At 43.6% G+C, this 14,894-nt stretch overlaps 2 protein-coding genes across 3 annotated transcripts; one reads left to right on the top strand and one right to left on the bottom strand.

Annotated features, from left to right (window-relative positions):
* Window positions 1-2,652: 2,652 nt before the first annotated feature.
* LOC146232864 (folylpolyglutamate synthase, mitochondrial-like) lies at window positions 2,653-8,620 on the bottom strand. Its single transcript, XM_084690454.1, has 15 exons — window positions 8,276-8,620; window positions 7,821-7,946; window positions 7,591-7,644; window positions 7,433-7,497; window positions 6,894-7,008; window positions 6,546-6,623; window positions 5,742-5,803; window positions 5,055-5,157; window positions 4,844-4,921; window positions 4,596-4,743; window positions 4,303-4,386; window positions 3,955-4,105; window positions 3,753-3,828; window positions 3,557-3,623; window positions 2,653-3,397 (listed from the first exon to the last, which is right to left on the bottom strand). The coding sequence occupies exons 1-15, from the start codon at window positions 8,315-8,317 to the stop codon at window positions 3,012-3,014; spliced, it is 1,635 nt and encodes a 544-aa protein (XP_084546580.1). The 5' UTR covers window positions 8,318-8,620; the 3' UTR covers window positions 2,653-3,011.
* A 2,326-nt stretch (window positions 8,621-10,946) lies between these two features.
* LOC146232863 (Golgi-associated plant pathogenesis-related protein 1-like) lies at window positions 10,947-12,726 on the top strand. 2 transcript variants are annotated; one of them, XM_084690649.1, is made up of 6 exons: window positions 10,947-11,040; window positions 11,252-11,278; window positions 11,543-11,752; window positions 11,932-12,009; window positions 12,171-12,320; window positions 12,548-12,726. In XM_084690649.1, the coding sequence occupies exons 2-6, from the start codon at window positions 11,272-11,274 to the stop codon at window positions 12,550-12,552; spliced, it is 450 nt and encodes a 149-aa protein (XP_084546775.1). In that variant the 5' UTR covers window positions 10,947-11,040; window positions 11,252-11,271; the 3' UTR covers window positions 12,553-12,726. The 2 variants fall into 2 exon arrangements, with proteins under 2 accessions (XP_084546775.1, XP_084546774.1); XM_084690648.1 differs by lacking the exon at window positions 12,548-12,726 and having other exon boundaries at window positions 12,171-12,328.
* The last annotated feature ends 2,168 nt before the right edge of the window (window positions 12,727-14,894 follow it).

The raw sequence follows: 14,894 nt of genomic DNA, 5'->3' as shown, positions 1-14,894 counted from the left end.
TTAATTAAACACTTGGCACGGGCGCAAGGCAAAGATAGGGCCCTTCCATTCAACCTGAGCCACACGCAAGCTTGCAGCAGCCAGACAGCCAGCCAGCCAGGCCGGCTCACAGACAGGAGCACCGCAGGGCATCAGGCTGCATTCCTCTCTGACTGACTGATCGCTACGTTCATTCAGAGCCGAGACAAAAGAGAAACAGACCGCAGAACTGACAGATCTCAAAGAAGTCTGAACACAGACAGTTCCCAGATCATGACAAGTTGTTGCTTCATCTTCTCTTTTCACCCCAACTCTTTCTGGGTTTTCTAATAATTGGAATATATGTGATCATCATTTGTTGTTGTTGTGGAATATTTATCTATTGTCTGGTTAGGGAAAGGGCTGGCTGGAGGCTTTGTACTGAGTTTTCCTGCCCTTGCTGAAACCCCCAGACCAAGGTAGTGTATAAGTGAACATAAGATTTATAGGTCTTCATCCAGTCATCCGATACCCAAACCACACACACACAAACACAAACACACACCACTGCCATGTAGGAATCCATGAATACTAATCACATGACTGAAACCCAGCCAAGCCTACCTCTGCTTCTCACAGGGAACACAACTGTGGATGGGAAGGTTTTATCACACCTGCTTATCCCGCTTAAATACAGACAATACAAACACCAGAACACGACCCAGCATAGAACAACAATCCTGAGGCTTCTCGGGACATCGTGGGGGGATGGGGCTGGATACCCGGCCCAATATAAAAACACATCAATCCAGATTAGTGTTGTTATAACAACCAATCTGTCTGCAGACTGTGGTGTTTCCAGCTTACAAGTGATCCCATACGGACCAAGAGGACAGTCCAAGAGCCACAGGTGGCTTTGGAGAGGAATCCCCTCTAAGCTAAGAGGTCTGTGGACAAACAAACACGACCACGGGGCTGTGATTAAAACACACACGCCATGGGACACACACCGAGACATCCCTCAGAGTTTCCGAGATGACGCCTTTGTGTCGAGTCAGGGGCACAGACCACTGTGGGATTGTATGCTAAAGTGCAGAGAAACGGACTTCCTGTGAGTGAATGTTCCCGAGGTCTGCGTGGTCGCTTGTTTTTGTAACACCCTGCTCTAGCAACACCCTGTATGTGACAGGGTAGTGTGTGTTCAGGACATTTTGGTCAAAAACAAGCAGCTAATGCAATGTATCTTATCAGCATGTCTATGGTAAACTACTATGTGGTCACTTTACTCACAGTTTTCCCTTAGCTGCCACCTCTTTGTTGCTGTTTTCAAAAGCTACAAGTGTGGTCTGAAACAGTTTATCTTTACAGTGGGGGGGGGGGGGGGGGGGGGTGAGATACAATTTATGAGGCACCTAATCTGCCTGCTTCATCCCTCTCTGGACAGTCTCTCGGAAGACTACACACACACACGCGCATGCACACACACACACACACACACAGAGAGACAGCCTCCCACTCACAAACTTGCAGCGTCGAATCTCAACGTCTTTTCACGCTTGGCCTGACCCTAAATAACGTTGACATCTCAAAGAGGTCCAATGTCTTGTGACCTACCCCCACCCCCCCCCATCCCTCCTCCTTCTTCACTGGGGTTAGAGTACCCTCCTTTTTATTCTGTCAACAAAGAATGCTCCAGCAGGTCAGGAGTGGAGGGGGGGGGGGGGGGGGGGGGGGGGCATTCAGACTTCATTTAACAGCTAATCCACCATTACGCGGGTTGTCTCACCCCCTCTTGCATCCGGCTATGAGGGTAAAGTGTGTTTCCCTCCACCCTGCTCCCAATCCCTCCAGTGCGGTGATGCTGTCGACACTTCCAAGATATGACCCGATGGGACGGAGAGCGTCACTGTGGTCTCTCTGGAAGGTTTTATCCAGAGACCTGAGAGGCCCTGTAATCGGATTCTGGAGAGGGGCAATCTTCTTAAAGAGCAGCGTCGTCAGATCCATGACCAAATATCTGCCGTTTCTCCAGGGGGAAAGAGAAGTTGGCTGTCTTGAAGCTGTTTAACTGACGGTTATAAATCATTTCATGTATGTATAACAAATCTTAAATATGAAAAAGTTTGAAACTTTTGTATTTTACGTTCGTAAAACGTATTGTGAGTAAATCTCTGAGACCGACCATGAGCATGTATTCAACAAGTATATTTTCTCTGGAAAGTATTTAAGAGATGTTGGGGCTCTGATCGGTTCCCCTGTCCTGTGACCTCGTGTCTGGGGGTAATCTCGATGACAAGCTAATAAGTGAGACAGACAATGGTCCCCCAGTCCGGCCCTGAACCCACGAAAACATCCCCCCTTAACCCCCCTCACCCACCCCAGGCCATATGACTGCTTCCTCAAATGCTCCAGTAATGAAAGGGCTTGAGGAGGGCTAAGGGGATTGAGGGACAACTTCCTTTGGCCGTGTTGTGAAGGTAAATCTGACGGTCAAATATTGCATTCCGTTTAGCTTTTAAGATTGTGTCTGTCTGTGAGCTTAGCTAAGACATTGCAGGGAATTCACCAAGGGGGCTTATGGAGACAGTGTCCTGTGCAGACAGTCAGCCATGTTTTTCTGTTTAGCGCCACCGCTTTTGAAGGTTTAGATAGACAATATTTGTGTACATATGCTGCAGTCAGTTGAAGCAGTGCTTAAAACTCACACGTTTATGAATACATATTTAACAAAGAGTGGTCAAACATATTCCGGCTCATCCGACATTCAAATATTTTCCAGGACACACCCATCCACATGTTTCCGATCCATGTGAGAGCAAACATTTCTGATAACACTGGCGCACTTCCATTCATAAAGAAATGATCACATGGAGAAACATTTCAGACAGGCACAACAGGCCCTTCAAATACCCTGAGACCGAACACTGTGTCTCTAGCGCCCTCTGCTGGCCCACTTAACACCCTGCAGCTTAGGGGTCAACATGATGCCCATCTAGACCCTCTAAGACTCTCCCCCTCGTCCGTGGACAACCGGGTCAGATTGTGCGCCGCTTCTACCCAGCCAGCGATGGGTCCAGGTGCTTCAGAGCCCCTCCGACCAGATGCAGACTGCCCGTGATCAGGACAGAGATATGAGCTGCTTCTCGTAGGGGTTCGGTCTGAGCCAGGACACCTGCCTGTGTCTGGGGGGGAGGAGAGCCCCCTCGCTCTGCAGGCGCCGGCAGCAGGGGGTCCCGTCCCTGGCTGATCCACTGGAGGGCGCTGAGGATGCAGGGAAAGACCAGGGTGTGATTTCGGGGTTTCGCCACCAGAGGGGGCTCTTGGATCAGCAACGGGGCCTCCTGCTGGGTCTCCGGCCCACTCAGACTCTGCCAGTTGCGCTGGTTGTCCAGGCAACGGGTCAGTATGTTCTCAAGCGACACATTGAAATTCTGCTGATCTGCAAGGAGCACACAGAAAGCTGTTCAGTTCACGCATGAACGAAAAAAAAAAGAAAAAAAACTAATGCTCACAACCAACAACTAGTAACGCATCTATTAAATAATCATGTCACGTTACACAAACAGCAGAGTAGTGGAGAGACATGGGGAAATCTCACCTGGATTGTTCTCCGGGGTAGTCTCAGTAATGTTGGGACAGAACACCACATAATCAAACTGGCACGGCTGGGGTAAAGAGAAGGACAAGAACAGTGAGGTGGGTCCGTCTGGTCTGGGGTCAGAGCCTGGTCACAGCTGCATAGTCAGAGCAGCACAGTCTCATGTCGAATCTGACTTGGGATCTGCTGTACTCACCACTAGAAGTTTCAACATGGCAGCACAGTTTCTCTCTCCCGTGGCATTGAACAGCAACACTCTGATCCCAGGGCCTCTGTTTAGCAAACACACACACACACACTTGTAACTGATAACTCAACTGATACAATAACATGTACCAGTAGGCTGGTTGCAGGTTTCATTGGCCCATCGCGTGGACGGTACTGTCTCAGGAACTGACCTATGAGCTCTCTCCTCCAGCGCTGTATCCTCTCTGAACCACTGCACACATGCCTGCATGCTGCCTGAGGTGTGAGCCCCGTCCAGGTAGTAGGTGACAGGGCCGTGTCTCAGGGTCTGAGTCCTGCCCGGCCACTCTGTGTCCTGGAGGCCTGGACAGGAGCCAGACACACACAGGAGGAGCAGAGGAAAAGGGGACTTTTATTGTGTTTTTGAAATGTTTCTTGTCAGCATGTGTTGCGTTCGGCGAAGCCCTCTGTGCTGAGAGGAATCTCTGTAACTCTTCCTTGCTGAAGGCCATTTTCCTTCAGGTAAATGAGAACATGTGTAAGAATAAGACTGTTTGTACCTTTGATCATGACAGGACTGGGCTTGAACGCTTCTGCCTGGAACGCCAGTGTGTTCTCTACTAACGGAGCAGAGTTGGTGTCATCTGGAAGGTAGCAAACACATAATGATGTGCCTGTCGAACACTGTAATCAGGCCCACGGGTTAGGTTTCAATAAGCTGCCACAGCAAACTCAAGATTTTGAAACTTTACTACTGCCGCACTCGAATTCAGTTTCTCCATCTCTCTCCCCTCTCTCTCCCTCTCTCTCTTTCTCTCTCTCTTTCCAAGCCTCTCTCTCAGGACACACCCACCGTGCTGTCTGTGTCTGTGCAGCCAGGCCCTGCTGAGCTGCAGGGCCAGGGAAGCGTTGCAGCGCTGCTGGTGACCCGCCAGCCCCAGGCCCAGAGGTCCGGCTCCAGCCTCGTAGCTCTCCAGCTCCGGGCACACCCTCAGGGAGCACTGGGACGGCCCAACAGCAGCACGGGGAGTTAAGGATCATCATCATCACATGTAGAGACACCGGAGGGGAATACTGGGGCCGAGTAGACCGGACACTCACCCCAATCTCGGCCGCTCGGTTCTGGATAACCTGCATGGGTCCGGAGGGCTGTCTGACGCTGAACGCAGGGACTCCTGGCTGGGGACGGAGGTTGGGTTGCTCACTGTGACTAGTGACTAGTGATTCATATATCAGACAGGGAGGATTCTGCTAGGGGATGAGTATGTATGGGTTTTACATTGCGGTACCGTGGAACGGAAAGGCATCCTACCTTAAAGATACCAGCCTTCTGCCAAGCAATCTCCTCGATGGTGTCTCCAAGGATGCTGGTGTGATCAATCCCTAACGATGTGATGCCACAAACCCACGGCCTCCTGTCGCCCAAATGTCAAGAGTGATGAGAAAATTCCAATTGAATAATGGACATGGCCACAAAATTAATTACAAAATAATATGTTAACCCTCCTATTGTGTTCGGGTCAAATTTGACCCATTTTGAAGTTTAGATGTATGAAAAACACCTTCAAGTTTGTCTGATCAAAACAAGGCTTCATTAAAGCCTCATGGCCACATGCCATTTCAAAGCTTACCTGGTGTACCTTCCTGGGGTATACAGATCAAACAATGAGGCCACTTTTTGGGAAGTGACATTATCATTACCCTCTTCTTATGGTCTTATAAATAATTTGCCTGACCTGTACATCATAACCAAAATAGATCAATTGTGTCTTGTTGTACATAAAATGTGCACTTTGTAAGTTCAATATAGTCTACGGTACTTAAAAAATTCCAAGTAATATATATTTAATCATGAATATGGATGGCTAATATGTTACTTGGCAAAACATTTAATTGGATATTTTGGGCTTTAATTCAGTGCTTGTCAATGTATTCAAACACGGGTCAAATTTGAACACAATAGGAGGGTTAATAATAATAATAATAATGTAAGGCTCACCTTATAATGTTTGTACAGTCATAAGCCCCTCCTATCCCAACTTCAATGAGTGCTAAATCCACCTGCAGTACAGAAAGAATGCTATTCAGAATGGCTACAGCCACAGAGAAGGGGGGGGGGGGGGGTGTTATGCAATGCTATGCGGTGACGCTTTTGAGTTTGGTATGTTTTCTATGCAGTGGCTGTGGTCTATAGGGTTAGGGATGGAATGTCAGTCGACGTTTAGAAAACAAGTTCAGGACTGGCTGAAATGTGTCCTCCTTCATGCAAATCAGCCGATCCAGCCATGCAAATTCTTGCCAGTCTAGGACAAGGCAGCTGTAGAAAAAAGGTTCTTACGGAGCTCCAGTCCAAAACTGTATGTACCTTACCTGTTGCCTTTTTTACCACCACTATAAACCCTACCTTTCAAATGAAAGTGCCATCATCAACATTAGTCAATACGTGAGTGAATCATTCAGTTATGATTGATGAGGCATTTTCCTGCATTTGAAGTCAACCTACTTCAGCGTTATAGCACCAGACAGGAAGCCTTTTACAAACCGCTAATGAAAGCCATGTGCTTTTGAAGTCCTATTTTCTAGATATTTAGCTTTAGTTATTGCTCATTAAAAGGACTGGTGTCTGCAGGCCTGCACTGTGGGATGGTGAAAAGGAACGCGGCGGTGTGTAAACAGGCTGTCAACCACGTAAACATTTGACATTGGTCAATTATTGGATTTTTGTATAATTATTGTACAATCTGAGGTGATGCAAATGTTTAGCATGTCACATGTGCATGGGGTGAGACCCCATGAAGCCCACCCTCTCCTGCAGGAACACATGGAACGCCAGGAGGGTGAGGAAGCGGAAATAGGCGGGCATTCGGTCTCCATGGCAACCCTGGAGAAGTCACAAGGAGGTGGAGTCAGTAAGGTATATATATATATATATTTAAAAAAAGACAAATCCCTCACATCGACTTCAGGTCATAATCACTACCCATAAGCAGGCAGATCATGTTTGCGATTATAGACAAGAGCTACATTAAAAGATGGCTATTGCAGAAAGGACTGTAAACAAATACGACATGGTGTTTGTCTAGAAGGAGCCCTCTGCAGCTACAGCTCCCTCTTAAAAAATAAACCATACTCCTTTTTATGAAAGAAGTACCTTTGTAGCATCTAATTGTGTGTAGACCTCCCAGAAGTATTTGGTGAAAAGATCTTTGCTGATCGGCTTCCCATTGATGCGTATTCTTTCCCTCACTTGAACCAAGTGTGGAGAGCTGAAATTAATAGGAAAGACAAGATCACAGTCAACATTGTAAAACCAGACTAACAGAAATTCTTCTGAACTGTAACTGAAACACTATCTTTGTGGGGAAGGTGCTGAAGGTTTAACACACACAATCAAACCTCAAACAAACTTGTAAACAGGGATTTTTACCCCTTTTTTACCCCTTCCCAAAACAAGCCCACAGTTAGCTTGCAGTGTTGCAGGAGATAGTCTTTTTGATGTAGTCAGGTTAATCATTCCATAGTTGAACAGTCAGAAAAGTCAAAGTTCACCCAGCAGTGTTTCCCTGTATGCTCAGCCAGCCATGTCTACAATGTAGACTGATAAGTTGGTGTATGATGGCATGTATATTAAATTCTACACCAACTTATCAGTATGTTTACAGTTCCAGATAACTCTGTTATTCAGCATACCTGTAAAAACCTGTTCGAAAGCCGTAGTTACTGAGAATTTTCTCAGTAAATGCACAGGTAGATCCCTGAAAGATAGAACACTGGCATTATCACGACTGCATCCAAAACAGGATGTGGCGTCAGAAATGTGAGGATTGTTTGGAGTAAACCATGACCACCTTGCCCTTGGTTCCTGTCACATGGATCATGTTGAGCTTGTCCAGTTGCTCCACCTGAAACACCAGAAGAAACTGAAATGTGAACCCAGGTCGCTTCCTAAGAACCTCAAAGTAGCAAACAATAGACACGAGATGGGAAACGAGATAGAAATACTAAACTAATCCTTAACATCTTGAAGTGCCAATGTTTAGTCGTGTGAACAGTGTGCCAGAGGGTAGTTGGGACGTACAGTGAGTCCTGTACGATGGAGGAAACCGCGCATAGCCTGGAGCTGCAGTTCCGGAACGTTCTCCCTCCGCACTTGTTCCAGAACACTGGCATTGGTCTGCAAGGTGTTGAGAACACACACGGCCTCCTGTGCTCAAACACCCAGAGAAAATAGAGTAGAACCGATACCACAACATCATACAGGAACAGAGGAACATCGACTCTAGCTTCTGGTTGAACATGAGGATACAATGATAACAATACTTTGCTTATTTGACAGAAATTCCTCCTATCCTGAACTAATAACACATGGAAGCATAAATATACCTCAAGTAGGTTATGACATAGCTGTAAACTACAATCTCAATTACTCAATCACAAGAGAGTATATTAAGAATAGAGAATCTTGGAAAAAAGAAAACTTCATACTGCAGACTAGGCTGGAAAGGTATTTTATTCACAGCAAGGCATACGCACGTGAAAACCTTTAGTTCTTCTCAAAGCGACTGATATTGCCATAATAAGTAATGAGTTATTCAACGACTATAAATGCATTGTTACAAATACTGTCAATGCATGTTTAACAGACGACTACGAGAGCTGCTAAATTGTGCAGCGCAATGGCAAGGAAACATTAGAGATAGCAAACTGGTAATATCGGGTTCCAAGGCTGTTTTAAGCACAACGTGTAACGTTCACAAATGACTTGCGCAACCCAGTTTACTGTTACTAGCGTTTTTCTTTTTCTCATTTCGCTTCCGTGTTTTTTTTTTTTACGGCGTTAGGCTATCATTGGTGATTCCTGCCACCTCATAATCGTGATGTCAGAACTGAAGTCTAGGACAAAATCGAAACAATCATCATTTGTAAGCCTACCTCGTAATCCATTCGAGTACAAGCTCCGTGGAATGGTCTATGTAGGTCAATTAATTTTGGTCTCTGATTCTCTGATGAATGAAAGTGACTTCAATGTCATTTCCGTACGCTTGTAGATTGTAAATAAGTGAAGGGATCAGTGAGTGGTAAATCAGTTAAAGATACACGTGACATTATGCCAAGGATGGCTGTAGTAGAAGGGTCAATTATTAAACAGCACTGTATGTGTTACAGCCTGTAGGCCTGAATATGTGCTGATTGACAGTGCACAAACAACATCAGTGTGTGTAGAGCCAAACTCGCGTTTTTTGTTTTTTAAACAAACAGTTTGACTAATTTGATTAAAGAATATATCCACTTCAATGCACTACAGGAAAGAAGTTACAACCTGCTCTTAACTATGCACTTTGTAAAGCTCTCTTTTGGAAGTCGCTTTGGATAAAAGTGTTTGCTAAATGAATACATGTAAATGTAAATGTTGCACACCCTATCTGGTTGTCATGTTTGTCTGCATCCCTCTTACACACTCACTCATTGCCTCTAGGGTGCCATAAAGTTGCCACCAGATCGTCAAGGTTGGCTACGCTTAGAGTAAACTTGTCTCTCTATGCATTGAGAAATGCTGCTGGTAAATAGCAGGTACGTTTTTATTGGACTTCAAGAATGTCTTTGTAGTCGCCCATGTAAAGTTAAAGGCACCAGCTTCTACAGTTCAACCGAGACAGCAGTTTCTCAGGAGTTGGTCAAATCAAATGCATTAAATGACATTAAATAATGTCAGTTTGTCTCTGTTTTATAAGGCCATATTTTCACATGTATTTTCATTTTCAATGTACTTTCTCCACAAAAGGTTCTGTCCTTTAAGGGGACCCCTGGCTGGTGCTATGCATTGCTTTACATTTGCATTTACAACAAAGGTCTTAAAATGGATGGTTGAGTCAAAAATATGTAAGAAATGTGTTGACTGCACTGCAACTTTTATTTTCGTTCTTGCTTTTTGACTGTTTTTTATGTCTTATTGAATGTAATTCATTGTTTTTAAATCTTTTTCTATTTTGTATTATGTTATAATGCTTTTAATGGTTTTATGTTTAGCACTTTGAATTGAATTGTTGAAATGTGCTCAACAAATAAACTTGCCTTGCCTTGATATGAACAACAATGCCTGTCAAATGATTGTAACAAGAAATAACAAGTTTGTCCTGTCGTGATAAAATTTACAGTGTGGGTTTGTAACCACCCTCATTTGATGTGTGTTTGGGTGGCATGTGTGTGATGGAGGATGAAAATAAGATTCCTAAGTAAAGAATGTCAACCCTTCCTGGCACAGGTTACAGCCTGTTTCCTCCTTTATTCAAATCAGTCTATCCAGCCGTGCATAATCTGGTCAGTCTTGGAAAAGGCGCCCGTACACAAGAGTTGTTATGTGACTCTCTTGTCTAAAACTGTGCAGGTCACAGTGTCACCTCATTTGTTGTCTTTTTACCACAACTTTAGGTGATGCACCCTATCGTTCAAATGAAGATGAGCTCATCAACACTGAGCAGCAAGTGAAAATGAATCATCCTGGTATGATGAATGAGGCTTTTGCTGCATTTGCAGTAAACCTTCTCCAGCATTATGGCACCAGATAGGAAGTGTTTTACAAACCGCTAATGAAAGCCATGTGCTTTTGAAGTCCTACTTTCTAGATATTTTACTTCAGTTATTGCTCATTAGGACTGGTGTCTGCAGGCCTGCACTGTGGGATGGTGAAAAGGAACAAGAGGGTTGATAAACAGGGTTGGCTGTGAACCAAATAAAAAAGTATGTTTGAAATGACAGTCTGAATCTGACTGATGTTATCAGATGAAAATCTTTAGTCACAAAAATGATCTGCATTAGCAGGACTAAGAAACATCCGATCAGGTCCTGTTCCATGATCTCAAGTTACACAAATTACCCAATCTTCATTCAGACAGATCAACAACCTAACCCTCATTCCTATCAGGTTTAGAACCTGAAGAGAGCAAAACAGTTTCAACGTCTTACAGACAGTTTGTTTTTGTATTCTACCATACAATATTGAGAAATACTTTGCATAATAACAAAGGAGATGGTTTCCAAATGACCGATACTCCATGAGACAAAGAGTACTGCTAAGTGCTTCACATTATCTTCCACACTCATGAAACCTTGCAGTGCAGTGACAGGATAATTGCTGGGTGTAGAGTGTGTTCCCTCCTACGCATGCATGAAAAGGGAAGAGGACCATCCCATCCTCTGCCCTGTATATAAGGGCACCTTACAAGTTGGCTCAGCATCCACAAGAACCAGGTAACTAGACAAACAGAGTTAAGGACAACTGGTAACTTTCTACTGAACAGGTGAGCGTGGGAACAACATTCTTTCTGGATTTGTTATTATTGTGAATAATGTTCATTTGCTTGCCGTTGTTTGAACATCACTCTCTCCATTCAATTAGACAATTGTTGTACCGGTGTTTAGCTGATTGATGATGGTATGCCAGAATTATATAAAAAATATTATAAAAAAATGTATGCAATTATTAATCATTTTCATTTCCTATTTTTTCAGCATTTAAAACCTCAGCTACTATGGCAAGTAAGTTTTCCACACGTCTTATCCATATCCAATATATCCATATATAAATTGGATATTAATCCAACATTATTTTATGTATTGCTTAGATTCATAAAATAGAGAAGCATCATACACATTAATATATCAAAATATATATATATATATAATATACATTTTGATAATACATAGATATATTATGATATATATCAAAAGTAAAAAGATAAATCCGTAAGTGTGTGTGCTTGTATATATGTATACAAACCTACATGTTCCAACACTTTGCAGGTGCGAGCTTTCAGGCAGAGTTCCTGGACACTCACAACGCATACAGACAGAAGCACAACACGGCCCCTCTGACTCTCAGCAGTGCACTGTCGGCCTCCGCTCAGAAGTGGGCCGACCACCTGATCTCCATCAAAACCCTGCAGCACAGCACCACAGACAAAGGAGAAAACCTCTATTTTGCATGGAGCTCCGCGCCTAAAACCTTGACCGGTTAGTTCAGATTCTTTAAAACTTTAAATAGGTTGACAATTGATGATAATTAGTGTCTGTACAGACAGGTGTTTCTTTGTTATTGGCTTCAATTTGAAGATGACTGTTACTGTAGATACTGCTTTGTGATATGCACCCACATAACCCCAATAACATGCATCCTTTTCTGTCTTTAATAGGCAAGGAGGCAGTTGACAGCTGGTACAGTGAGATCAAAGACTACGATTTCGCACAACCAGGATTCGGCTCCAACACTGGTAAACCTTGTGCTTGTGCACCCCACTTTACACTAGTAAGCTCCACGGTTCAAATAATCAAATGACGTCCGTGTGATTCACATAAGTGACATAACTGACAGGGATGTGTGGAGTCTGATTGACCATTGTGTCCTGCTTGCTGTTGTCGTGACTCCCCCCAGGTCATTTCACCCAGGTGGTGTGGAAGGAGAGCACTGAGGTGGGAGTGGGCCTGGCGTCTGATGGGAACAACATCTTTGTGGTAGGGCAGTACAACCCAGCAGGAAACATGAACATGCCAGGCTACTTTGAGAAGAACGTCCTTTCCCTAGGTAACTAACCTGTGTACTCTACCTGTCCTTTGCCCTCCATGTTTATCTATGCTAAGTTAACATTTGGGAAATAATGATTTGCATGTCAACGTTTTTTTGGACTATTGTTGGTATGGGTTACTGTTTGTGCACATACAATATCTGAATTCCAAACTAGTCTTGTTGTGGTCCAGCTTTACTTTTGTCAGCAGGCAAAAGCCTCATAGTTCTTTGTTATCATTTTCCAGCATAAAAGCTGTGCATTACAGCTAGCAAAGGGACTGGTGAGGGTGGGAAGAACCCTGGAGGGGGGAACTCCATCAAATCATCATGCACCCTGCTGCAGAAGGATGACTATACCTCTGCGAATCAAACTTGTCTATAATTATCATGCTATGTACATCTGTTCTACAATATCCTTTACCATGTCTCAACATGTTTTGTATATTCTTTATGAAAAATAAAGATTTCATCATACTGTGCCAACACGTGTGTTTTCTTGAGACATATTTCAACAGACTTTTGATCATTTACTGCATTCACATTCAATACACATATACAATATTATTCAATGGACTTAAAATAATTGGTTTGTAATTTATTTGTTACCGTAAACAACCAGAAGATGGCAGTGTGCTCCATGAGATGTGGTTGTGGAACGCATGGTTGTGTGACTGAGCAGAAATGGCTGCCTGCACAAGTTAGCCTAAAGTTACCATAGTTACACTACAGGACCGCAAAGACACACTGAGGATCTCTTGATTTTCTCTAGTCATTTTAGTCTCCAAGATCATAGACATAAATTATAAACATTTCACACGTGACAGTTTCTGAATGCATTTTAATAATTTGGCACTTATAAGAAAGTTATTTGGTTATTTGTTCCTTGAAAGTTTGAATTTTTCCTTAAAGGATGTATGAAGTTATTTTGAATAGTCGTATCTTTGTCATGAACTGACCAAAACTTTGAAAAAACGACTCATTGATGTTGAGTTATTTATTAATCAATAATACATTAAAAAATAATTTCATAAAGGGTGAGTTTGATTCAAATTGTTCTCTGTATAGAATATAATATGATATATAAAAACATGACAAAATATGTGTTTTGTCACTAGATATAGCCTACAATCAATCCCTATAAGTTGGATTGTTTTGTTTGTAGTTTACATCATTTCTAACGATTATTAAATGAATAAATATAAATTATAATTGTATTTGACATGGGCACTGATGGTCAAAAATTTGTAAGTTCAGTGTTTCTGGAAATTGTATGTTGTGTACCATGCATGTATTTTATATGGGATTCAACATAATCGTCACTGGGTTCTGTACTGTCACTGTACACAATGACAAGAACATCAATATCATGGCTATTGGTAAAACTGGGGGTTCAACTCAACCTACTGTACACTACAGCACTGATGCCCTCTACTGGGGAAACTGTTGTAAGGAGCTAGGTCCTTATGGATGCATCTGTTACAGACTCCTGTTTGCTCTCACCGCCACACCCATTCTCATCCATGTAAAACCCCCATCCACTGAGTCAACAGCGGCATTACATGACCAGCCAGGGGTATATTTGTGCAACCTGGTAGCCTGTTTGGCTGAGTCTTACATTGGCGGATTTCAGCCGGCACAGCTGACTGACTATCAGCCCTGTCAGTGGGCTGGGCGGTGGCTGTGCATTGTCTGGTGCTGAGTGGCAGGCAGCATTAACATCAGCTGTGCTTCCTGCCTGTTGTCCCAGGAGACTGTTCCCCGGGAGACAGGGATTCCGCCTTAAAGGCACGCACGCATAACAAATCAATGGGAAAGATACATTCACCCTATCCAATGTTTATCAAACCCTTGCCAACTGCCTTCCGCTTCCCTCTGACAGGGATCGCATCCCATTCACGTACATCCCGCTATAGGTTTCAGTGTGGGGATGCGTAGCCGAGAAGGCACATGTAGGTGTTGTACCGCGCGGTTCCTGGGGCTCCTGAATGTGAACGCCGCAGAGAGTAACCTGATCTAAGTCGGAATCACTGGCTTCCCTCTGTAGGCAGTCTGTGCATGATCAGTGCAAGGCTCAGCTGTTCCTGTCTAGCACCTGCCTCTCCATACTCGCCCATCCCCCACACACTCCCATACAAATCCACTGTCTGCACATACTGTACAAGTCTTTACAAATCTAATACAGCTAATGGTTGGGTTTCCCAGATTCGTTAAGAAGCTCTTAACGCTGAGAGCTTCTTAGGAGCGTTCTAAGAACGCTCTAGAATGCTCTTAGAACGCTCTTAAGAATCTCTTAGCGTTAATAGCTTCTTAACGAATCTGGGAAACCCGGCCAATGTCATTGCTGTATTCTTATTTGTACTGTACTGTTTATGGGTAATCTATATACATCATAGGGATATCTGTTTTTAACAGGCACTGATAAAGCTCCAAAGGGGGATATCTTTTTCTTAAAGATAACTAGGGCGGGGCAATGTCATTCACAAGCTAGATATGTTATTGTAAATAGCTTTATGATACTTCATTTACAGTATAACCATATGTAAAGGTTACCCATTGCAGGAAATGATCCTTATCGTCATAAAAACAAACAAA

Source organism: Hypomesus nipponensis, chromosome 24 (genome assembly GCF_054491055.1).
Source record: "Hypomesus nipponensis isolate SF chromosome 24, ASM5449105v1, whole genome shotgun sequence".
Lineage (NCBI taxonomy): Eukaryota > Metazoa > Chordata > Actinopteri > Osmeriformes > Osmeridae > Hypomesus > Hypomesus nipponensis.
Note: the sequence above shows the minus strand (reverse complement) of the source record. Positions and strands in the feature narration are given on the sequence as shown.